The 24,003-nt window shown below is 34.2% G+C and overlaps 4 protein-coding genes and 1 non-coding gene across 7 annotated transcripts; 3 read left to right on the top strand and 2 right to left on the bottom strand.

Annotated features, from left to right (window-relative positions):
* Window positions 1-4,342: 4,342 nt before the first annotated feature.
* On the bottom strand, window positions 4,343-5,381 carry LOC113852004. Its single transcript, XM_027482264.1, has 2 exons — window positions 5,226-5,381; window positions 4,343-5,143 (listed from the first exon to the last, which is right to left on the bottom strand). Exons 1-2 carry the CDS (start codon window positions 5,379-5,381, stop codon window positions 4,343-4,345), a joined length of 957 nt encoding a protein of 318 aa, XP_027338065.1.
* Window positions 5,382-10,075: 4,694 nt separating this feature from the next.
* On the top strand, window positions 10,076-12,777 carry LOC113846087 (multiple organellar RNA editing factor 1, mitochondrial-like). Of its 2 annotated transcripts, XM_027473969.1 has the most exons (6): window positions 10,136-10,593; window positions 10,782-10,879; window positions 10,956-11,021; window positions 11,194-11,419; window positions 11,459-12,029; window positions 12,272-12,637. In XM_027473969.1, exons 1-6 carry the CDS (start codon window positions 10,229-10,231, stop codon window positions 12,281-12,283), a joined length of 1,338 nt encoding a protein of 445 aa, XP_027329770.1. In that variant the 5' UTR covers window positions 10,136-10,228; the 3' UTR covers window positions 12,284-12,637. The 2 variants fall into 2 exon arrangements, with proteins under 2 accessions (XP_027329761.1, XP_027329770.1); XM_027473960.1 differs by having other exon boundaries at window positions 10,076-10,593; window positions 11,194-12,029; window positions 12,272-12,777.
* Window positions 12,778-13,888: 1,111 nt separating this feature from the next.
* Window positions 13,889-13,962, top strand: TRNAR-UCG. The gene has a single exon. It is a non-coding gene; the product is annotated as a tRNA-Arg (tRNA).
* Window position 13,963: 1 nt separating this feature from the next.
* On the top strand, window positions 13,964-17,176 carry LOC113872997 (cleavage and polyadenylation specificity factor subunit 3-I). Its single transcript, XM_027510928.1, has 2 exons — window positions 13,964-14,550; window positions 15,123-17,176. Exons 1-2 carry the CDS (start codon window positions 14,122-14,124, stop codon window positions 16,755-16,757), a joined length of 2,064 nt encoding a protein of 687 aa, XP_027366729.1. The 5' UTR covers window positions 13,964-14,121; the 3' UTR covers window positions 16,758-17,176.
* A 2,941-nt stretch (window positions 17,177-20,117) lies between these two features.
* Window positions 20,118-23,630, bottom strand: LOC113874034 (dnaJ homolog subfamily C member 2). Of its 2 annotated transcripts, none has more exons than XM_027512279.1 (2): window positions 23,524-23,630; window positions 20,118-22,394 (listed from the first exon to the last, which is right to left on the bottom strand). In XM_027512279.1, exon 2 carries the CDS (start codon window positions 22,312-22,314, stop codon window positions 20,404-20,406), a length of 1,911 nt encoding a protein of 636 aa, XP_027368080.1. In that variant the 5' UTR covers window positions 22,315-22,394; window positions 23,524-23,630; the 3' UTR covers window positions 20,118-20,403. The 2 variants fall into 2 exon arrangements, with proteins under 2 accessions (XP_027368080.1, XP_027368081.1); XM_027512280.1 differs by lacking the exon at window positions 23,524-23,630 and adding an exon at window positions 23,397-23,509 and having other exon boundaries at window positions 20,203-22,394.
* Window positions 23,631-24,003: the final 373 nt, after the last annotated feature.

Below are 24,003 nucleotides of genomic sequence, written 5' to 3'. Positions count from 1 at the left end.
TGTAGGGAATGAGGGCATTCGATCATCTTGACTGGGGAAAAGTTGAAGACGAATAGAAGAAGTAGTGACGTTTTAATTACCTTTGTTATAATTATGTTATGATGAACTCATTTATTTTATTTGTGTTTTGTGGCTGTTTGATGTGTATTATGTTATGATAATGTGATTATTGAACTATGAGTCAGTAGGTTCGTTGGTATTACGCTGATTTTCTTACTTATTCGATATCTGATGAAGGAATGTATTGAACTTACCCTTTTGTTTTTGTTTCGGTGTTGCGTCTTGTCTTGCTGTTGTTGTTATGTTGCATGAATGCATGGCAGATGGACCCACTCCGAACGAGGATTTGGGGAGAGGACTCGGGAGGAAAGGAGGGATGGGTCTACGACCCAGCAACACGTCGCCTGATGTACCAGGGGTGGTCTCCATGTCCATGGGACCTCTCACTGAGAGCGAATGGAAGCCAAACTGGATCGACCACATTTTTGCCGAAATCTCCGTACCCCTACCACCATAACGGAGTATTATTATTCACACACCTCCCTCTTCCCCATCGTCTCAAGAACCCCCTGTCAAACGTCTTAAGACTTTCGTGGACAAAGGTAAGACTATCATTGACCTTGACCCCGAACCTAGCCCCTGTCCTAGCCCTGCTCCTGCGCCCGCCCCTGAATGGAAAGACATTGGAGTGGTTGCGTCTTCCGTCAGGCCAGTACCTCATTATTCTCTCGACCTTCAGGCACCCCCTTCTGACGAAGCTGGACCTTTCACCCAACACCCTTCACCGCCACTGCCATCCACCTCGAGAGCACCACCACCTACCATCGGTTGGATTGACAGCGACCCGGACGACCTGCCACCCTCTCCTCGCCTTCAGCCTGTGGATGATTCACCTGATTCTGATGGAATGGAATCCGACCCTAGTAAGGATTCCTTTCCACCAGAGTTTTATTTGTAGATGATTATTTTGCCTTGTCATGGATGAACACTGCTCTTAAGTTTTATACCTTCTTTCTTTTTTTTTCTTTTTTTTGGGGCTGTTTATAATTACTTTTGAAATACAGAACTATGAGGTCATCTTTTTGTTCGTTTCATTATGGTTTTACCTTGGACCGTTTGAACTAGAGACATATATGCACACAACCGTATTTTCTCTATATTTACATGTCTCTCATTATGATTTCAAAATTTCATTCCATGAAGCATGTGATGTTGGGCGCTTACCTTCTTCTTTTCATAAAAGAAATTAATCTGAGGAAATGTAGAACAATAACAAAATTCTAAGTATGCTAACAAAACGTAATTCAATATACATGTTTTGGTGAAGAATAAATTTGAATGAAGGATTAAAGGATAATGTACACTTATTTATGAATTAAATTGTGAATTTGTTGTTTAGTTTCACACTAATGTCGAATGAATGATTCCTTGTTCATGTTCGGTTGGGTACACCACTTTCAGGAAACCTTCAAAATATATTTTTAGAAGATAGGATCTTGGTAGTGATTTAGGTGTTACAAATTACGCTTTGTAATTGGCCAGGTTTTCTTTGGCTAGCCAACTTAGTAAGCTTATCGGCTTGTTCATTCATTGCTCTCGGGGTGTATCGAACACATATTTCGTCAAATTCAGCTTCTATATTTTTAAATTCTTGGTAATATTGGAGCATGACCGAGTCCTTCACCTGATATGTTCCATTGACTTGTTCGGCCACTATCTTTGAATCACTCCAACAAGTGACACGTTTTACTCCAACATCTTTTGCCAATTTGAGGCCGGCTAGGAGGGCTTTGTACTCAGCTTGATTATTAGAGGCTTTAAATCCAAACCGAATGGATTGTTCAATTGTTACAGTGTTTGGGCCTTCGAGTATAATCCCTGCTCTGCTACCGAATTGGTTTGATGATCTATCAACATGCAAGTTCCACATATCCCAACTAGTATGTGGTTGAGCCGTGAATTCATTGACAAAGTCGACAAGTACTTGAGCTTTAAGGAGGCGTTGGCTTTCAAAGTGTATATCAAATTGGGATAATTCTATTGCCCATGCGACCAACCGACCAGCCAACTCAAGTTTTATTAAAATTTTGGACATTGGACAATCTGTTCATACCACCAACCGATGACTCTGAAAGTAGTGTCTTAACCGACGAGCTGTGTGGACTAGGGCAAGCACTACTTTCTCCATTAATTGATACCGAGATTCGGGACCTTGGAGTGTTCTGCTGACGAAATATACAGGAGCTGGTTCAGGTATTTCTTGAAATAAAACTGAACTAATGGCGTTATCTGATACGGCCAAGTAAACAATCATGTCCTGATCAGGTTTCGATTTTGTCAACAAAGGCAGCGCTGCTAGCATATGCTTGTATTGGACGAAAACGACCTCACATTCATTAGACCAAGCAAATTTTTGGGATTTCTTTAATAATTCAATGAAAGGCCGATACCTCTCTGCCATTATTGGCAAGAATCTAGCGAGGCCTGCAATCCATCCGGCTAGTCGCTGAACATCCTTGACATTCCGAGGGCTGGCCATTTCGATGATAGCTTTACATTTATCAGGGTTTACCTCAATCCCCCTTTCAGATAACATGAAACCCAAGAATTTACCGCCGACTACACCAAATGTGCATCTTTCAAGATTGAATTGCATCCTATGTCGCCTAGCCTGACCGAATACGTCTTTTAAATTCATGAGATGGTACTCTAATTTGACAGATTTGATTACCATGTCATCAACATATACTTCCATGCATTTTCCTATTTGTTCTTTAAAAATTTTATTCATCAACCTCTGGTAGGTCGCCCCCAGCATTCTTCAAACCGAAAGGCATTACTCAGTAACAATAATTAGCAGAATCAGTAATGAATGCCATTTTTTCCTCATTCGGTGGATACATTCAGATTTGGTTATACCCAGAGTAGGCATCTAAGAAACTGAAAATTTTGTGTCCTACTGTGCCATCTACTAGAGCATCAATGCTTGGGAGTGGGTAAGCATCCTTCGGGCATGCTTTGTTTAAATCTGTGTAGTCAGTACACATTTGCCATTAACTATTTTCTTTTTTGACCATGACTACATTGGCTAACCAGGTAGAGTACCTAACCTCTCTGATAAAACTGGCTTGTATTAATTTAGCAGTCTCCTCTTTTACTGTTTTTGCTCTGTCGCCTCCCACTTTCCTTTTCTTTTGAACTATTGGTTTTGCTGCTTTGTAAACCCAGAGGTGATGACAAAGAAATGTTGGATCAATGCCAAGCATGTCTGAAGCCGACCAGGCAAATAGATCAGCATTTTGTATTAATGTCTTTTGGAGCTCCTGTTTTTCGTGGTTGGATAGGCCGACTCCTAAGTAAGTAACATGTTCAGGCTTCGGTCAGAGCTGAAAAGGTTGCTTATTTTCATTAGGCTCGACCCGACACCCTTCATCAGTCCTAGGATCAAGTTCAATATCTATGTCCTCTCTAGACCTAGGGGTCACAATGTTGACATCTCGTTTATATTCTTGGAGTGGTTTGATACGTAAGCTTGCAAAATAACACTCCCTTGTTGTCTTCTGATCAGCATGAACTATGACTATCTGACCCCTTTCTTATGGAAATCTCATAGCCAAATGTGGAGTAGATACTATGGCTTTAAGTTTGTTAAAGGATGGCCTGCCGAGTAATATGTTGTACGAGGTATTTGTGTGAACTACCAAGTACGTAACCTTGATGCGTTTTCCTTCATGCTCTGATCCAAACGAGGTGTAGAGGTCAATACACCCACGAGTCTCCACCCGTTCTCCTGAAAAATTGACTAGGGGTTCACGATACTCTCTGAGTTCCTCTTCTAGTATCCTCAATTGCTTGAAAGTATTCCAGTAGAGGATGTCAGTTGAGCTCCCCTGATCTATGAGTGTTTTTCGGACTGTGCAGTTGAGAATGTCTATACTTATCACTATGGGATCGTCTTGTATAGGATTCACTCCTTGAAAGTCCTCATCAATAAATGTAATAGGGGGAATCTGAATCCTGCTACTGAGTGTGATATTGTTGACTGATCTGACTTGCCTCAAATGTCTCTTTTTGGCCGAATGGGTAGGTCATCCACCGGCAAAGCCTCCAGCTATGGTATTAATGACCCTTTTAGGATACCTTTTAGGATACCTTTCACGTTCATCGTATCTTCTCGTTGGATGTTCCCTGGACCTACTCCTCTGTTGTTCAAATCTTTTGTCATCGGATCTCCTTGGTGGTTCAAGGCATCGGTCTCTTCCTCTGTTAGTTTGACCGATGGAATTTGTCTATACAAAATCTTTTAAATGTCCTTCCTTAATTAATTCTTCAATCTTATTTTTCAGCGCTGTGCACTCTTCGGTGGTGTGACCCCTGTTTTGATGATAGCGGCAAGCCTTGCTTTTGTCTGCCCGAGGAGGAGTGTTGGCATAGGCATTCTCAATATTTCTGTGGCCAATGCCTGGTCAAGTACTCTAGACCGATTGGTATTGAGCGTAGTGTAGGAAGGATATTTAGGTCCCCTAGTTGGCCTTTCAAGCTCATTTTTTCTCTCCTTATTTTCCTGCCTAGCCTTGAAAGTTTCTCTCATGTCTGTATTTTTTGAATTAGACCCTTGGTCCATCCACACCTGGTTTCGGTATTCAGACAACTCTTCCATCTGCATATACTTTGCAGCCCGACTTCTTAACTCGTTTAGGTCGACAGGTGGTTTTTTGCAGATGCTATTGACAAAAGGTCCTAACTTTAGTGTCGTTGTGAGGTAGTGCATAGCCACTGCTGGTTCCAAATTATGAATCAACAAGGTCACTTTGCCAAACCGTTCCATGAATGCTCTAAGTGACTCTCCCTTTTCTTGGCAAATATTGACCAGCGCCAGAGATGTTAAGGGATGAGGTCGGCTTGTGGTGAACTGTAAGTTGAACCATCTTGCGAGTGTTGCAAAAGAGTTGATGGATGAAGGGGAGAGTCGGGTGAACCAACTGAGTGCAGGCCCTCGGAGTGAGGTGGGAAAAATCCTACACCATAAGGAATCATTCTCGGTGTACAAACCGACTTGGGTTATAAAGACATCTAGATGTTCCCCAGGATCAGATGTGCCATCATACTTGTCTATTGTTAGGCCTCTCCAATTATCAGGCAGCTTAGCCTCCAGGATATGGTGAACGAATGGGCTTCGGCTAACGAGATTGTCTTGGTCATTTTTTGGCTTCAAATTGATAAACCTGCTTTGATTTCTCTTGCAACGCCGAAGATTCCCCCTGATCCTGGATGATGGGTGTAGTTTGGGAAGGGATATGTGTTCTTATCTCTTCTCTCAAGTTAGCATTTTCCCTTCTCAGAGCCGAGAGCTCCAGTGCCTCCTTCTTCATCTCCGTCATTTCTGCTTTGAGCTACCTCAGTACAGCTAAGATACTCTCATCTGTTCCTCTTTGCATCACAACTTCAGGTATTGGTTCATCTGGTGTGACACCCTCCAAATGTTGCTGAGAGGTTCCCCCTTATTGAGCATGTCCTTCCTGCTGGCTTCTAGTCAGTACCATGATTAATCTGAAATATGAGGCTAATCATGCGCCACAGTGGGCGCCAAAATATTCCTGCAAGGGTAACACTAATCTTCAAGTCTCTGATCTGCTGTGATGACGTCTCTCTGATGTCACTGACGTAGGGAGGGTACCTGCAAAAGGCACTCCGATGCTAAAGTCAGGATTCGGTTTTGAGTAATAAATGGTATTCAATAATGAAAAGTTCACCTTTTACCTGTACTTCCTACCTTCCTTTTATAGGCATTGTAATGGGCTAATGGGCCTGCTGAGTCAGCCTTGACTTTGGCTCTTTTTTTTATTTAAATAATATTTTAATTATTATCCTTAATTAAGTTATTTACCTTTAAATCCTGAAGAGATATTGGTTCACATTGACTGAGTAAGTATTCGGTTTCATTTTTCTATATGTAGGTCCGAGTAGTTCCCTTATCCAATACAAGAACAATGTAATGCTAAAAAGCACATGAAAGTGGACTTAGACAAGCACTATTTAATATGCTTGAGCAAAGGAATGAAACTCTGGTATAACTAAAAGAGTACTTTAACAAATGGAAGCTCATGGATGATATTTGATTTGGATGATTTTTAAGTGTGCTTTACTCTAACAGAGATATTTTGTGACTTGAAAAGAAGGCAACAATTGTTCCTAAGTTGTGGCTCACATCTTAAGTAATGTCAATCAACATCTAAAACTATACTTGTTAAAAGCAACAATATACACTAACAAGGACAAGTTTATAAGCTCTTATTTGTCTTTGCGTTTTATAAGCTTAAAATTTCTATAATTTTTATAAAAATTATTTCAAAACATTCTATTCTCTATGTAAAAGAAAATGTTTCTAAAACGCTATGAAACACTTGTGAATGTGCATGAGTAATTAATTTAATTACAATTTTGAATTCATACATAATTTGAAACACCAAAATATGTTAAATCATAATTTTTTTACCTAAACACATTTTTCAGTTCCATTATTATTATTTTATAGCTTATACAATAAAATATTTAAATAATTTTATAATTTTATTTTAACTTATTTAAAATATATTGTTAATGTAAAATTTCATACCTATATGTTAACCACTCTTTCTTAAAATTCATAGAAGTGTTCTAATACTTTGTATAATATTTGGTGCATTATACACAAATAATATTATTTGATGGTACAAAATATTTTCACAAATATCATTATAATTAAGATGGCACCAATTAAGCAAAAAAATAATTGTTTAAATAGTATTATTTTATAACATTATTTTTTATTTATTTTTCATTATATTAATCATCTTATTTTACCCTTTTTTTTTATATCTTTACCTTTGATATACAAATATAATTTCTCAACAAATTAACTATAAAAAAATAAATATATTTTTAGTTTTTAGAAAATTAATAAAATCTAACTTTAATTTTTAATATATTTTTATTTCAACTCCTTCCGAATTTAAAGTTGTCACAATTGTCCTTGTTAGTTTGTTGTTTTGTTGTTGTTAATTAATTAATTGTCTCACAATTCTTTAATTAAGCATTCACTCATTACTAGTTGAGCTACATCTCATCTGGCTTTTTGTATAATTACTTAAACACATTGACAATTACAATATAAAATAGTCAATTAGGAGAAAATAACCCAAGTCCTGACTAGTCAAAAGCAACATAGTTTTCCCGTTTCATTTTCATTTTGTATCAATATTTTAACTTTAAACAAATTCACGCATAAAGGATGCAGCGTAAATTGTTGTTAACTAGGAATAAAAATAGGTTAGGTGGCTTGACAGGGGCTTACAGCCTAGCCTACTTTAGGCCTGACTTGACCTGACCTCTATTAAATAAATAAAGCTCAAACATTTTTTAAGATTTATTTAAATAAATAAGTTAAGTCTAGCTGATTATAAAGCCTGTTAAATTTAATAGGCCGACCTGTTTATATGTGTGTGTATATATAATAATATTATTATTATTCAAAAATATTAAATACAATTATGATAAAAATGTTATAAAATTAAATATAATTTAATATAGTACATTAATAATTTATTATTTTAATTAAGAATTAGTAATAAGAATTTTTACTAAACATAGCATTTTATAAAATATCATTTAATAATTATTTTAGTAAATTTAATCAATTCTTGTTTGTTTTGATATTATTTAATGACTTTTAATAATTACATATTCAATTTAAGTTGAAATATGATATGGTTACTTTAAATATAAATATAAGGTAAATTCTGTAGTAGCCTTAAAAATTTTCATGGTATCATACATAAAAAATTATAACCACTAATATTTATTTAATAATAAATTATTATATTTATTACATTTGAACAAACTGAAGAACAATTAAGTCTTTAAATAAGATCAAGACACAATCAAAACTAAACAAACTAAAATTTAAAAATGAAATAATAATATTATATTAATTTATTTTTTATGTTCTTAATTATATTGTTATTAATATATTATGTTATAATTCTTTTTATTTATAATAAATAAAAATTATATTCTATTCAAAACTAAAAATATTTATACACGTATTTAAATAATAAACTTATTTAATAATAAATTATTATATTTTTCACATTTAAACAAGTTGAAAAACGTTTAAATCTTTGAATAGGAACATAACACAATCAAAACTAAACGAACTAAAATTTAATAATAAAATAATATTATTATATTAATATATTATATTATAATTATTTTTTAATAATAAATAGAAATTACTTAAATATGAATTATATTTTATTTGAAACTAAAAATTATAAAAAATGATAAAAAAATAAAATAAAAAATTCAATAATAATATATATATTTGTAATTTACTACGTATTTTATTTTATTTTTAATTTTTTGGATATGGTACCCATAAAAAAAATTTAGAATACCACATCACACACTTAAATATAGATACGTAAAATTTTAAATAATTATTTTTAACAAATTTGACATAAATATAGATAGATTTTTTATTAAAAAAATATAGTTATTAATATACATTTAAAATTTAACAATTAGAAAATATTTACATAAATAAAAAAATGTAAATAAAAAATTAAATTATTAGTTAATTTATCAATTTATATGTAATATATAAATATATGTTTTAATTTATTGTATCAGTAATATTTTTCTATATTACATTAATATTATAGTATAATTAATTTTACGTGTATTTATTAATTTAAAATAACAAATTAATGAAGTAAATAAAATTAAATATTTTGTAATTATTTTATTTTTATTTTTATTTAATAGTTATTATTATTGTCATTATATATATATATATATATATATATATATATATATATATATTAATTGCATTGAGTTTAAATTTTATACCAAGATTTATCACATATTTTCTATTAAGATAAAAATTTAAAAATACAAATTATTTTATTTAAATATAAATTCTATTAAATTAAAATGAGTTAAAAGTTAAATATGTAAATATTTTTTTTTTTACATCTATAAATTTTATAATATAAAATATTTTGTCTATAATTTTTACAATGACAATATTTATTTACTTTTTAAAAATATAATAATTTTTTTAGCTGATTCAATAAATTTTGAGTGTTATTTTTTGTGATCAATTTTATGTGTTAATTGTGACTTTATTTATTGAATATAAAGTGTCTTCAAATAAACAAAATATGATTCTCACAAAAAAAAAACTAAAATCTTTAATATTTTAATAATTTTAAAAAAATAAATCAAGAAAAATAAATATATAAAAATTTTATAATATGAAACATTTATAATTAATACTTAACTAATATTTTAAAATTTATTTATAAAATTATATAAAAATTATTATAATTATTTAATAATTATTAATAATATAGATAAAAATTAAAAAATATGTAAAATAATTTGATAACAAAATATTTATATTTTTATTAATATTAAAATATATATTTTTAGCATATTTTATTAAAAGGATTCAGGTCAGATCAAACTACCTAAATTGGCAGGTAAAAAATAAAGTTTTTAACATATAATAGATTTGTAATTTAAAAATAATTTTGCTTGATGAACTACGTGAAATTGATTCAGTAAATTTTATTGACCTTTTTATGCAATCTTTAATACATGTAGGAATGTCAGTTTTTATCGCAATCTATTACTGAAAATTATTTGTTAGTGACATGAGACGCCACTATAAAGAAGAGAGCTGCGTTTTGTGCATAATGTGAATTTGGACAGAGTCTGATTTTAAGGTAATAAAAATGATCAAATAAATGTTTAAATATTTCAAAAACATAAAAATATAAAAACAAAAGTTAAATTTACTATTAAAGATGAATTAAAGCTTATTGCTGTTGATAGAGATGAGTTGAATCTACTATTAAATATACTTAATTAGAATATTTGTTTGACAACTCAGTAATGATCTAACACGAAAACAATTATGCCAAGTTTATATTTTGAAGGGAGTAAAATAAAATAAAAATTAAAATCAGATTTTATTTATTTTATACAAGTAAAAATATATTTTTAAAAAATTATGTAAGGTTCAGTCCTAAAACACAACGAAAAAGAAAACACGAAAAGGCATCTTATAATTTCGCGGGTGCAACAATTCGCAGCCATCGAGTGCTGTTCCTTAAATGTACTCTCAAAAGTATAGCAGAGAAAAACCCTAAAACCCTAATCTCCAAAACCCCTGCACTTTCCCATGGCGTCATCGTTAATTCGCCTTCGCCGCACCCTCAGAGCCTTCTCCGGCGTCCCCCGCACCTTCTCTCACACGTCTTCGGCGTCTTTCTCCGCCCCTATCCAGCGCGCTGCCTCATCAAGCTGTCACTTGGCAAACGTTAGGTTTCAATCGCGTTCCTTCAGGTCATCGTCGATTTCCCTTCTGTCCGTTCGATCCTCGCATGGCAACATTCCCGATGAGATTGGTCCCGATACCATACTCTTCGAGGGCTGCGACTACAATCACTGGCTCTTCGTCATAGACTTCCCCAAGGACAACAAGCCCTCACCCGAAGAAATGGTTCGCACTTACGAGGAGACTTGTGCCAAGGGTCTCAACATCAGGTTCCTCTATCTCTTACTCTCTCTCTCTCTCTCTCTCTTTGTTATTCTTTTTTGAGGTCAGATTTTGGTATAAGTTATATTTAATACAAAATATGCTAATTCACATAATACCCTAACAAATAAGATTGTCAAAAGTTATTAGGTGCTATTTTTTAGTAGTGTTTTTTTCTTTGAATATGTGGTTTTAGTGTGGAAGAGGCAAAGAAGAAAATTTATGCCTGCAGCACTACAACTTACACGGGCTTTCAGGCTGTCATGACTGAAGAAGAGTCCAAAAAATTTGAAGGTATTTGTTCCTGCTCGCAAATTTCATGACAATCGAGCGAATTAAATTTGACTTCTGATTTCCTGGTTCTTAACAGGTCTTCCTGGAGTCATCTTTGTGCTACCTGATTCCTATATTGACCCAGTGAACAAGCAGTATGGAGGTAAGATTTGTTTTTCTTTTCGAAAGATTTACTCATGCTATAGTAAGCTGATTGGACCTATTCGATACTAGTTTGATTTCTTTGTTAGCTTGCTTATGCACACTTCAATTTTAGGCTACTCGTTTGATTGCAAGGATATTTCTGTAAGCAACCTTTTGTTTGTGATAACCAGGAGATCAATACATTAATGGAACAATTATCCCTCGACCTCCACCGATACAGTATGGGAGAAATCAAGGAAGACGAGATCGAAATAGGAGTCCTGGCCAATATAACCGGCAAGAGGATCAGATGCCAAACCCTCAAGGGAATCCCTCTTACAATAGTCGGGGGCCAGGGGATGGAAGGAACTATGGACCATCACAAAATTATGCACCCCAACAGAACTATGGCCAAGCATCGCAGAATCATCCACCCCAACAGAACTATGGACAAACATCTCAGAATTATGCACCCCAACAGAGCTATGGCCAAACATCTCAGAATTATGCACCCCAACAGAACTATGGCCAAACATCACAGAATTATCCACCCCAACAGAACTATGGCCCAGCATCCCAAAATTATCCACCCCAACAGAACTATGGCCAAGCATCCCAAAATTATCCTCCACAGCAGAACTATGGTCAAGCATCACAAAATTATCCACCCCAACAGAACTTTGATCGATCATCTCAGCATTATCCGCAACAACAAAAATATGGGCCGGCTTCCCCAAGCTATGCTCAGCAGCAGAGCTTTGGACCACCAGGACAAGGAGAGCGAAGAAATTATGTGCCACAGGAGAACTTTGGAGTACCAGGACAAGGAGAAAGAAGAGAGCCTGTGCCTAGACATGGTACTTCTCAGGCAGGGGGTGATAATTTTACCCCATCATATATGAAGGATTTTAAGCCATCATACATGGACGAATTTGAACAGGCTGAGCAGGGGAATTATCCTGCCAAAGAACAGACAGGGTCCCAACCAAGATATCCACCTTCCGGCCAGGGCAATTTTACAGGAGAGGTATGGTAGAGACCCAAAAATGGGAAAATAGTAAAGTTTCTGGATCGGACTAGTCTGATAGAGAACTGTTATTGTAAACACTAATGCTTCTCTTGTTTGATGATATTTAAGTTTAATGTATTAGACTTGAGCAAAACTGTTATTAGTGATTCTATATCTTTGTAATCTTTGCTACTAGAAAAACTGTCAATTCTTTTTTTTCATCAATGGAAAATATGACCTGCTTCTGTTGTTTTTTGCAGGGAAGATATTGAATAGTTGTCTGAGACGCGGGCGGCTAGTATTGAATTTAATCACATTCTAAGCTGATGCCTGCTCTTACCATTTTGATGGAAAATTGAGTTTTCGATGTATATCCGTCAAATTTCAGTCCATGCTCAGTTCTATGATAAGGTTGGATGTGGTCTATAAAGCTGGTAGTGCATGGCTGCCGCTTGTTTTTTGAACATGGTTGAACTGTGAATTTTATGTGGCTCTGTCCTTTCCCTTGCTCTTTCTCTTTCTCCTTGTGACGAACTAAATAATGGATGATTGTGAATATTGCATTTCAAGTCATGAGGCAGTGTAGTCGTTGCCATTAGTGTAGTGCCGCAACCATGGTTTCCTTCGTTTGCTTTCCTAATTCCTATTACGTGTTGTTTATCATCTGCTTAAATCCTTATTTCACATATAATGCCTATGTTGTTGTAATTTGACCTTCCCATGTTTTCATCGAGAATTGAGCAAGGAAGTGAAGGTATAAAGATTGAGCATTATGCATATGCATATGCACATAGCGTGCGTAATTGTAATGTTATAACTGGGAAGCTAGTGGAAAGGGGATAAGAAAAGCAAGCCAAATCGATTGTCGTTATAAAAAGGTTACTATAAGTTAGAAGAGCTACTGATACTATAAGTAAGATCTTAATTTTGGCAAACTTTTTATGCAAAAATATGTTGTTAGTTTTTTAAAAAGTTATTTTAAATACATTTTTAAGCAATTATTAGAAAAAAAAGTTTATTTTATTAATGTATTTAAATTAAGTTCTCTAAGTAATTTTATTGTTGATTTTCAACATTTGGCTCAAGATTCGCGTTCGCATAATCATCTTGCACAAGCCAAATATTGACCAAAATAAGAATGTAACGGGACGGCATGAGCGACGAAGCATCCATGCTGTAATTTTTTCTGAGAAAATGCGTGTTGATGGAGTGCTCTTTCTGAGCATCTTCCATTATTTCATGCCTTCTAGTTTGAGAGAAATGTGACATGCGCCTTAAACAACTCCAAAAGAAGAAAGTGTTCCTTCTAACGGAATCCACATAACAGAGATCTCTGACTTACTATATTAGATGTAATTGTTATATTGTTTCTTGCGTACAATGAAACCTAGCATTATAGATTTGGTGTGTTTAAAAATGCAATAAAAAGCATCTAAATGTGATTTTAATACAGAAATTATATTTAAGAGTTTTGTTAATCTCATTCTTTAGAGTTGAGGATAAACAACTAATAATAATAAAATTTTATTAAAAAAATATTTATTATATTTTTATAACTTCAATATAATAACTTTGTATTTTTTTCATAAAAATTTTCTGTTTATAAATATTTAAACTCAGTTTTAAGGACTGAGGTTAATAAAATTTTATAATTAATAGTGTTCAAGTAAATGAAAGTTCATGATATTCAAACTTTATATTTTATTATCTAAGAATTTTATTTGAAAATTCTTGCTAGATTTAAAGCTGACAAATGTTAATTTCCTATATGGAATACACATTTGGGGAACGAAAGAAAACGTAACAACGTGGTTAATGAAGTTTTGAATGATAATATAATTGATATATAAAATACATGAGGTCAACACGTCAACAAAGACCGCATAGCGCAGTGGATTAGCGCGTCTGACTTCGGATCAGAAGGTCGTGGGTTCGACTCCCACTGTGGTCGTAGTTTTTGTTTATTGTGAAATCTTGAAAGCAGACGACGTCGTTTCTGGAACTAGGGTTTTAGCCGTTCCCTTGTTCTCCAAGCTCTTCGCCATCATTCATTCAAAGCCAAGACACAGTGGAGGTGAGTCTGGTAACTGAGACTGAGAATCGAATCGGAATGGGTTCTTCGGCGAAGAGACGCGAGAGCGTGAGCACCAGAGAGGAAGATCAACTGATAGTGACGCCATTAGGCGCCGGAAACGAAGTTGGTCGTTCATGCGTGTACATGTCGTACAAAGGCAAAACGATATTGTTCGATTGCGGAATTCACCCTGCTTATTCAGGCATGGCTGCGTTACCCTACTTCGACGAAATTGACCCTTCGACCGTGGACGTTCTTCTCGTCACTCACTTTCACTTGGATCATGCCGCCTCCTTGCCCTATTTTCTTGAGAAAACCACGTTCAGAGGAAGAGTCTTCATGACTTACCCTACCAAGGCCATTTACAAGCTCCTCCTGTCTGATTTTGTCAAAGTCAGCAAGGTTTCTGTGGAAGATATGCTCTATGATGAACAGGACATCAACCGCTCCATGGATAAAATTGAGGTTGGTGTTTTTGCTTTCGATTTAGGTTTTCCGTTTCTTTATTTTATGTATTTATTCCTGCATATTTATCGAATAGGATTTTGCTTCCGGATAATATGGTACTTGGTGCATTCGCACTAGTTAGCTCATTATGAATCCGCACTCCATGCCACTAATCGGCATTTAGACTTTGGATGGACCTCTGCATCTTTTCTAGTGAAGTTCCTTGAATTTTTGTTTGCCAAACCAATTCAAAATCAGGCTAGAAATATGATGGTAGAATTGCGGAGAAATATGGAGTAACGCGCATTTGATGTATGTGGTACCCCTTTCCGGTTGCCAATATTATTGTATGTCTAAAGAATCCAGATGTTGGTTCCAAAGTTAATAATTTTAAACATGTGTATTGTACTTTTTTACACCTTAGATGTAGTTTATATATTATTAGCCTGTTTATTTATTGACAGACTCCCAACCCATGTCCTCTTTTGCATCCTGTTTCTCTCATGAGACATGTAATACGTGTCTCTGGTATTATGTTTTGCCCTCTAAACTCCAATGTTATATCTGCTTACAGAAATTAGTGACTGCAGGTTATTGATTTCCATCAAACAGTTGAAGTGAACGGTATTCGATTCTGGTGCTATACTGCAGGCCATGTCCTTGGTGCTGCTATGTTCATGGTTGACATTGCAGGTGTACGAGTGCTTTACACTGGAGACTATTCGCGTGAGGAAGACCGGCATCTCCGTGCTGCTGAGACCCCACAGTTCTCCCCCGACGTATGCATCATAGAATCCACCTATGGTGTACAGCACCATCAGCCTCGACACACACGAGAAAAACGTTTCATTGATGTTATACACTCAACCATTTCTCAAGGGGGTCGTGTCTTGATTCCAGCATTTGCCCTAGGTCGTGCACAGGAGCTCCTCCTTATCCTTGATGAATATTGGGCAAATCATCCTGAACTCCAGAATATACCCATCTATTATGCTTCTCCTCTTGCAAAAAAATGTTTGACCGTGTATGAAACATACACCCTTTCCATGAATGACAGGATCCAGAATGCCAAGTCGAATCCCTTTTCCTTTAAGTACATATCAGCATTAAACAGCATTGAAATTTTCAAAGATATAGGACCTTCTGTGGTGATGGCTAGCCCTAGTGGACTTCAGAGTGGCTTGTCGCGGCAATTATTTGATATGTGGTGCTCTGATAAAAGAAATGCTTGTATTATACCAGGATATGTTGTTGAAGGGACTCTGGCAAAAACCATCATCAATGAACCCAAGGAAGTTACTCTCATGAATGGACTCACTGCACCTCTTAACATGCAGGTGCACTACATTTCCTTTTCTGCTCATGCTGACTCTGCTCAAACAAGTGCATTCTTAGAAGAGCTCAATCCTCCCAACATAATCCTTGTTCATGGGGAAGCTAATGAGATGGGTAGGCTGAAACAGAAGCTCATGAGTCAATTTGCCGATCGCAATACTAAAATCCTTACTCCAAAAAACTGTCAGTCTGTTGAAATGTATTTCAATTCGCAGAAAATGGCAAAAACCATTGGGAAGCTTGCTGAAAAAACACCAGAAGTTGGTGAAACTGTCAGTGGTTTGCTAGTTAAGAAAGGCTTCACATATCAGATAATGGCACCGGATGATCTCCATGTCTTCTCACAACTATCCACAGCAAGCATCACTCAGAGAATTACCATCCCTTATTCAGGTGCTTTCAGTGTCATACGCCATAGACTCAAACAGATATATGAGAGTGTAGAGCAGTCAGTGGATGAAGAATCTGGAGTTCCAACATTGCAAGTGCATGAGCGTGTGACAGTGAAGCATGAGTCTGAAAAGCATATCTCCTTGCATTGGACATCAGACCCCATTAGTGACATGGTATCAGATTCAATTGTTGCTCTGATTTTAAACATAAACCGTGATGTCCCAAAAATAATGGCTGAATCGGATGCCATTAAAATTGAGGAAGAGAATGAGAAGAAGGCAGAGAAGGTTATGCATGCCCTCCTCGTTTCACTCTTTGGAGATGTAAAGGTAGGCGAAAACGGGAAATTGATAATTAACATTGATGGGAATGTAGCAGAGCTCAACAAAGACAGCGGGGAGGTGGAGAGCGAAAATGAAGGCCTCAAGGAAAGAGTAAGAACAGCCTTCCGGCGCATTCAAAGTTCTGTGAAGCCGATTCCTCTTTCTGCACCATAGTTCTTTCCTCTCTTTATAATACTCTCTTAGGAAGTTGAAATGCCATTGATAAGGAACACTAGCTCACATGCACCAGTAACATGAGACAATTATTATAAGATGTAGTTTCTGTCCCTATAACATGTACTTGAACCCAACATTCTCTGCTCCATTTTTTTTCTTTGTCAAATATTTAATCATTTAATCCCAACTTATTTTCTTCAAATGTTTGATTATTGTGTAGCTTCTTTGCTTGCCATTTTCGTCCTTTTGGTGCGTATCCATACCAGAACTATTGTTATCTACGCTATAGCCTTGCAATTTTCCGTTTTGCCCCCAACAGAATGGAGGCTCTCACCTTTATTTTCAGTTGCTCCGATGTCCTTGTTATTAAACTCTGACAATATCATTTTCAGTTAATTGTGATACGATTAAATTTTGATAAACTGTGGCTCTTTTGCTGGCAAATACAGTTTTGGTTTGGTATTCTCTTTACCTTAAGTAGTGTTTATCTCCCCCATATAGATGGTTAAAAGTCCTCCATAATTAAAAGTTCCTATAATTTCTAGTTTGGAGTCGTAGGTTAAAAGGAATGCAAATGATTTAGAAAACGCATTTCAGCAGTACGTGATCTTCATCCTGCTTTGCTAATTTCTGCCCAACTTTGACGAAACGAAATTTCTGAACAGATAAATCTTTGAATTAAGTGTTAGATTATTTTATATGAACTTAATAACGTTGGCGATAAGGATGTTTGGGACCAAGGTTCGTTGCTTGGAAGTAAGGAGAATGTAACTGCTAACTGGTGTCTTTAATGCGGTCATTGAAGAACGAAAAATAAAGTTTTATTAAAAAAAAAGTATAATGCTTAATATAATTAAATATTTTTACCGTGTTTGGAAAAAATATTATGACTGACTAAAAGTTTATTTTATTAGTTAATTTTATTTAACAAAAATAGTTATGGTTGATAAGCTAGTTAAAATTAGTTACTAACATTTTTTTAAAATGTCACTATAACAGTTTTTTAAACACTACTATTATGATTCTAGTTGAAAATAATTTTTTCACTTTTGTTTTTATAATTTTTTGATATTTCTCTTTTTATCCCTTTAATTTCTAAAGCATTATTACTTTTATCTTTTCTATTTTCAACTTTTGTTAATCATTTTATTAATACTATATTTCATATTATCTCATTTCATTTAATAAAAATGTTTTGAAATGAGAGTAAAATTTAAAAAATTATTAAAGTACATAATTTCTAAATTTTAAATTAAATATTAATAATATTCTTATCTATCATTTTACATTTATCAGATAGTTCAATAGTTAATTTTATTAATCATTTTCAATTTAATCAGTTAGTTTTTTAATTTTAATTTTAGCTTTCAGGTAGTTTTTCAACTTTCATTTTTAGATGCTTAAAATTAATTTTAAAGACTACTTTTAACAATTTTCTTATAATATTGCTTGACCTTATTTTATAACATAAAAATAATATAGTAAATCAATTATATAAGTAGAAAATACTTCCAAACTTCTTCCTATATCATTGATAATTATTATATCATACTAATAACTTCTGTTTATATAATCTTAGTAATAATTTTTTTTAGCACATTCTTTTTTAGAATATTATTTTATTTTTATATTATAATCTTTTTACATTTTTTATTTATAATAATTATAATATTACTTGTTATTTTATTTTAAAATAATTTTATTGTTGTTTGTATTTTTTATGATATTATTTTACTAGTATTTTTATTTTTTAATAATAATTGTGGTTATTACTTTACTAGTGTGTCAGGTGTCCATAATATCATAACCCAGATAGAAAATAATAGCACTTTTTAATACTTTGAGTAAACTCATATGTATTTTTCTTATGCTTGTGATAATCATTCTTTATAGATCATGATAAAGAGGACCGTAGCAACAGAATTTAAAACCTAGAAATTTTCTAATGCACAGGATCCGTTTAAGATGGCAAGTGCAGAGCATATTCCTTTCTAGTCAGGGACTAGAGGATAGTCATTATAAACAAAGCTTTCAGAGAGAGAAACTTAGAATGAACTCATAATGTATAAAACATACAATTTTTATTTCATTCAACTCTGTCTTCTGTCTTACAAGTAATCTCCCTTATATAGAGGGGCTAAGTACAATAAGACAAGCAATCAGATAGGATTCCGACATTATAAAGTTACTTTTACAAAGCTTATAACAAAGCTAAACTACTTTAAATACATGATTACTCTCAAAGATACTTTATAGTACAAAAAGATACTTTTATAAAAGTTCTCGACTAGATTACTTTGTCTTTTAGTCCTTGAAGATAGGCTCATAACTCGGAAAGATATTTGGGTCTTCATCACTCATCCATTCAGCTTCTTTCAGGATAGACTTATTAGGATCTTGAGAATCTATCATCATATTAGCTTGGGATGACTTAGCTTCTCTGCTCAGAATTATTTGGCCTTCTCTTTTTCAGTTGTCAAATTAACAGTTGGATGAGATTATAAGAGTAACTTGCTGAATTCTATTCCATATACCTTCATCACCAGGGTCAGGTAGACAAATGATATACATTGGTTTCAACTTTGTACATGTGGAATTTACCTTTACCATTTGATCACTGACTCCATTAGTAATATGTAAATGAACTATCAGCTTAGCTTGTTCAAAAGAAGGTCTTGTCGGATAAAAAATATCTTACATTTTTTTATAGGTGTTCCAAAATCTGACTTGATTTTGAGTGTACAATAATTTGGTTGTTGGATGTTGAAAATATAGCCTATGAATTATTACAAGAGTCACATGATGAGGAAAATTATTAGGAGATATTTCAACTTTCTTCCAAATACAAATTCTCTCCATTTCTTTTTGGATATCTCTTTTCCAATAAGGAATAGGTTGATACCAAATGAGAAATTTCTAGAGTAAGGTAGAGTTATTTTACCCATTATTAAGGAATTCAAACATTTTGAAGGTGAAAAATATTATGGAATAATGATATAATAACAAAACACACTATAAGTACAAAAGATCTTTCTCAGTCATAGAATAATTCATTAATAAAGCAAAGATATTTAGATAAAGTGCATCAGGATGAAACTAAGTTAGTTTAGATTTGATTCCATAATTGTGTAAAAAAAAAGCTAGATATTAGAACATGTAGTTTCTGGCAAAATCTTTGATATATTCAGGATTAATTCTGTTAGGATTAAATTCTGGCAGAAAATTACTTAGATGTGAATTGCTAAAATATATTGTTTATTCACCTAAAACAGCTTTAAGCTTCTTAACCAACCAAATAATAGTGGTTAATATCTACACACGCATTAACTGTTAATGGTAAAGAAGTAAAATGTCTTGCAAACCAAATAATAGTGTTCAATGATAGAATATTGGTTTTAAAAATGGTCATAATACTACAATGACAATGATGTTTACTATCTCTTAATCAATACAAGTAACCGTATTAATCATTAAATCTACCGTAACAAGGCAACCAAAAACAGTAAGAAAAATTAACATAAAAATAATATAAGAAAAACATAAAATGATGAAACCATCAACTCCTAAGAATATATGGAGGAATTTGAAACTAAAGTATACTCTTTAGAAAAATTAGTAGTAAAATCTAAAAAGCAACAGGACATTAAACTGCAGTTTTTTTGTTCCTAAAATTCTCCTTCATCATTGCAAATTTTTTCTTGCATTGATTTACAGTCTTTCCAGGCACAGCTGCTGCAACCCGCTCCCATCTCTGGCTTGTCTCCTTTGGAAAGGCTTTTAAAGCTTGAACCAGTGCCCGTTCCTGCACTGCAGACCACACATCCTGTTCTGAATTCGATGAAACTCCATTAGCAGAGGTAGTGTTGTTCTGATTTTCTGCACTTTTGCTATCAGAGTCTTCTACATTATTGGTTGTTGATGATGTCCCTTCCAATTCTTCCCTGGTTGTCAGCGGTGATGCAATTGATTGTGCACCTGGTTTCCTTTTCTCAAGAAATGCATCAAAGGCTTTTGATGAATCAGGTTTTTGGAGGAGAACAGTTTTAGTTGCCTTCATAATTTCTTCAACAGATCTTCCGGTACCGATGTATTCTGAAATTACCTCCCATCGCCGTGATGTTCCTTTGGGATACTTTTGCATTCCCTTCCTCAATAGATCAATCTCTTCTTTATTCCAAGGTTTCTCCTTCTTCTCAGTGTTGGTTAGTGAAGTACTGCCATTAGCCTTTATGGAACCATTGACATTCTGTTGATCGGATTTCTCATCAACCACTTCTTTCTTACAACTCAGTGCATCTCTTAGAACTTTTGCTTGCTCTAATAACACTTGCCTGCCTTCCATGTTCTCACACAGACTCCTCAGTTGCTCAATATCAAGTGTCATGCAAAGCTTTTCTACATCATCATTGGAAATATCAAATAAATGCTGTGATAAAATAGGTCCCGAAAGAGTTCGAAGACGTGTTCGCTCCTTCCGCAGAAGCTTTTTCTCTTTCTCTTTCACCCTCTTGTGTTGTAAAGCAGCTTCTGCGGCTTGTCTCTCTTCCTCCTCTTTTCTTCGTCTCTCCTCTTCTGCAATTCTAGCTGCTTCTTCTTCCTGCAACCTCTTTGCCATAATCTTAGCCTCCTTTTTCCTTTGCTTCTCAGCTTTTTCTTCTTCCTTTCTTCTCAATATTCTTGGGTCTCTCTTATAAGCATTATCAACAAGAGTGCGTATCCGGGCATACTCTTCCTTCCTAGCTTTTTCACTCAGTTTTGCATTCTGTCTTTCCATCCACCTTTTGTGATCTCGAGATTCAGCTTGCTCAAGATCAAACTCATCAGTATGCGGAAACTCCCTCCAGCTTTTGAAAGAGTACCAGAAATTGTAGAAATTATCAACTTCTTTTAATGGAGTATTATCATCACCTAGTGTTGGAATTGGTTGGTTAACTGACCACCGCCCGTTCCTCATAAAAGCAGGACCAAACACCTTGAAGAAGTCTTGTGGAGCACAGTCAGTGGGAATCTCATCATCAAACTCATCTGTGGAATCATAAATTCTTCTCTTCAGAGGATCAATCAACACTTCATATGCTTCCTGGATTGCCTTAAAGTGACTTTCTATTTCATCCTTTTTTTCTTGCTTTGCAGCTTCACTTTCCTCAGCAAGAAGCAAAGCAGCTTGTTTATCCGGATGAAACCTCAAAGCAGTTTCACGGTAGCTTTTACGTATTTGATCCTCTGTAGCAAGATACCTTAGATGGCTCAAGCCCAACAATGCATAGTGATCTTGCTGCTTGTCACCAGCACCAGATTTCTTTTTGCCCTTGCTACTATAAGAATCAGATGGGAAATAAGCCTGTTCCTTATCATCAACCACTTTTTTACTATCAGCATCTCTGCTATCTTCCTGAACACCAAGAAGTTTAAGTGCAACAGAATGGAAGGCATGACCTGCAGGTTCAAAGTTCGAAGCCTTGATAGGAAGACAGTTTGAAGAAACAAAAATAGGCTGCCCATCTACGAGCTCTTCTGAATAAGCAATAAGGTGGAATTTTGTATGTACAGCCATGATGGTGCCCTATGGAACCAGGAACAGCTTATCTTAAATTCTATAACTTCACGCAAATTTAACGTTGTAACAACTCAAACCTGCATTTCAAAGAAAATTTTAATCAGCCAATGACAATAAATCATACAGCTAAATCATTATTTAAAATAGAAAAAGATATTTTATTAGAGAATAAAGAGGAGATATACAACTAGGAGGACAAGGAGAGATTCCAAAACAAGAAAGTCTACAAACAATGAAGTGATAAAAAAATGCTATGAATACAACAAGGATGTCCAATCTCACTCACTGCATATTTGATAATAATAACTTCCTTGATGTAACAATGAACAGATTATAGAATACCAGCGACAACCGTGCTACCAAATTTTAGCCTCTGCTTTCACCAAATTCCTTTAAAGAAACCACCAAAAACTGTTCCAGAGTATGTCAACACACCCACTGCTCCTCCTCAAAGACCCCGATAATTATTGTTTCACAGGAAAGTATTAAGCGTACAATGCAAAAGAACCAAAACATGCACATAGTCTTTGAGTCTCAGCTAGATCTCCAGTTCTCAACATAGCATACAACCCATAACAGAATACAAGTAGCTCATGGGAAAGTTATACATAATGCAAAGATGAAAAAGGAGAGGACTGGCCTCTCAGAAAGAAACATATTCCCATCACAATGTCCTCCCAAAACTATACAATCAGCAGACTAAAATGAGAAGGGCTTAACAGTTATTCAGTTATTGCATCTTAGGGATCAGAGAAGCAAAAAGACTACACTTATTTCAGAGGGCTTAATAAATTGTCATATTGTAAATTGCAATTAAGATTTGGGGATTTCATTCGCCTAGATGACAACACCCGAAACTAGATGGAAGAAAATTAGAAAATCAAATTACAAAAGAATAAACGAAACAAAGTTGAAAAGAACACCAATTCAATCACGTCACAAGGAAAATCAGGCAACAGAAAAAACCCCAACTGAAAAAACAAAAGGGTCACTCTTGCTAAAACCCAAAAGGGTTTCGAACATATAAACACAAAGGTTGGATTTTTACTGGTAAACCAAACAAAGTGTAGTTCTTGTACCACGATAAGATAGAATCATAACAGATCGTGATTCGCGAGGAAAATAAAAATCATGGCATATGATATGCATAAAATGATCAGATTAAAAAACAGATAAGAGGAAGAAGAAGAAAGATGAAAACTTTACCAAGAAAAAAGGAGGGAGGAAACACGAAAGGAAGAAGCCGACTCTGAAGAGCAGCTGAAGAGAAACAAAGCTTTGCTTTTGGGCCTTTTATATTTGGCACATACAACTGCCCTATCTCCCTCTTTCTCTAAAAAAAATATTTAAAAACAAAAAAACTATATAGCATACTGTTTTTATTTTAAAAAAATTATGTAGAAAAATTATAAATTTTAAATTATTTAGGAACTATAAATGTTAAAATTATAAAAGAAATGTACACAATTAATTTAATTATATTCTGTTTTAAACAAAAGTATTTATATTAGTAAATTTAAATAAGAGTATATTTTTTTTTTAGTTTTATTTAATATTTAACATTTATTTTTAGTAGTTAGGACATGTTTAGAATGATTGCTATTGTTACCTATGATAAATACTCTTCGTTTTTTGGATTGATCTAAAGAATGACCTTATCAAGGTTTTAAAACTAATTTATTTATT

This window comes from Abrus precatorius, unplaced genomic scaffold (assembly GCF_003935025.1).
Source record: "Abrus precatorius isolate BTA unplaced genomic scaffold, Abrus_2018 Scaffold10, whole genome shotgun sequence".
NCBI lineage: Eukaryota > Viridiplantae > Streptophyta > Magnoliopsida > Fabales > Fabaceae > Abrus > Abrus precatorius.
The sequence above is the reverse complement of the archived record's forward strand: the minus strand, read 5'-3'. Positions and strand labels throughout refer to the sequence as shown.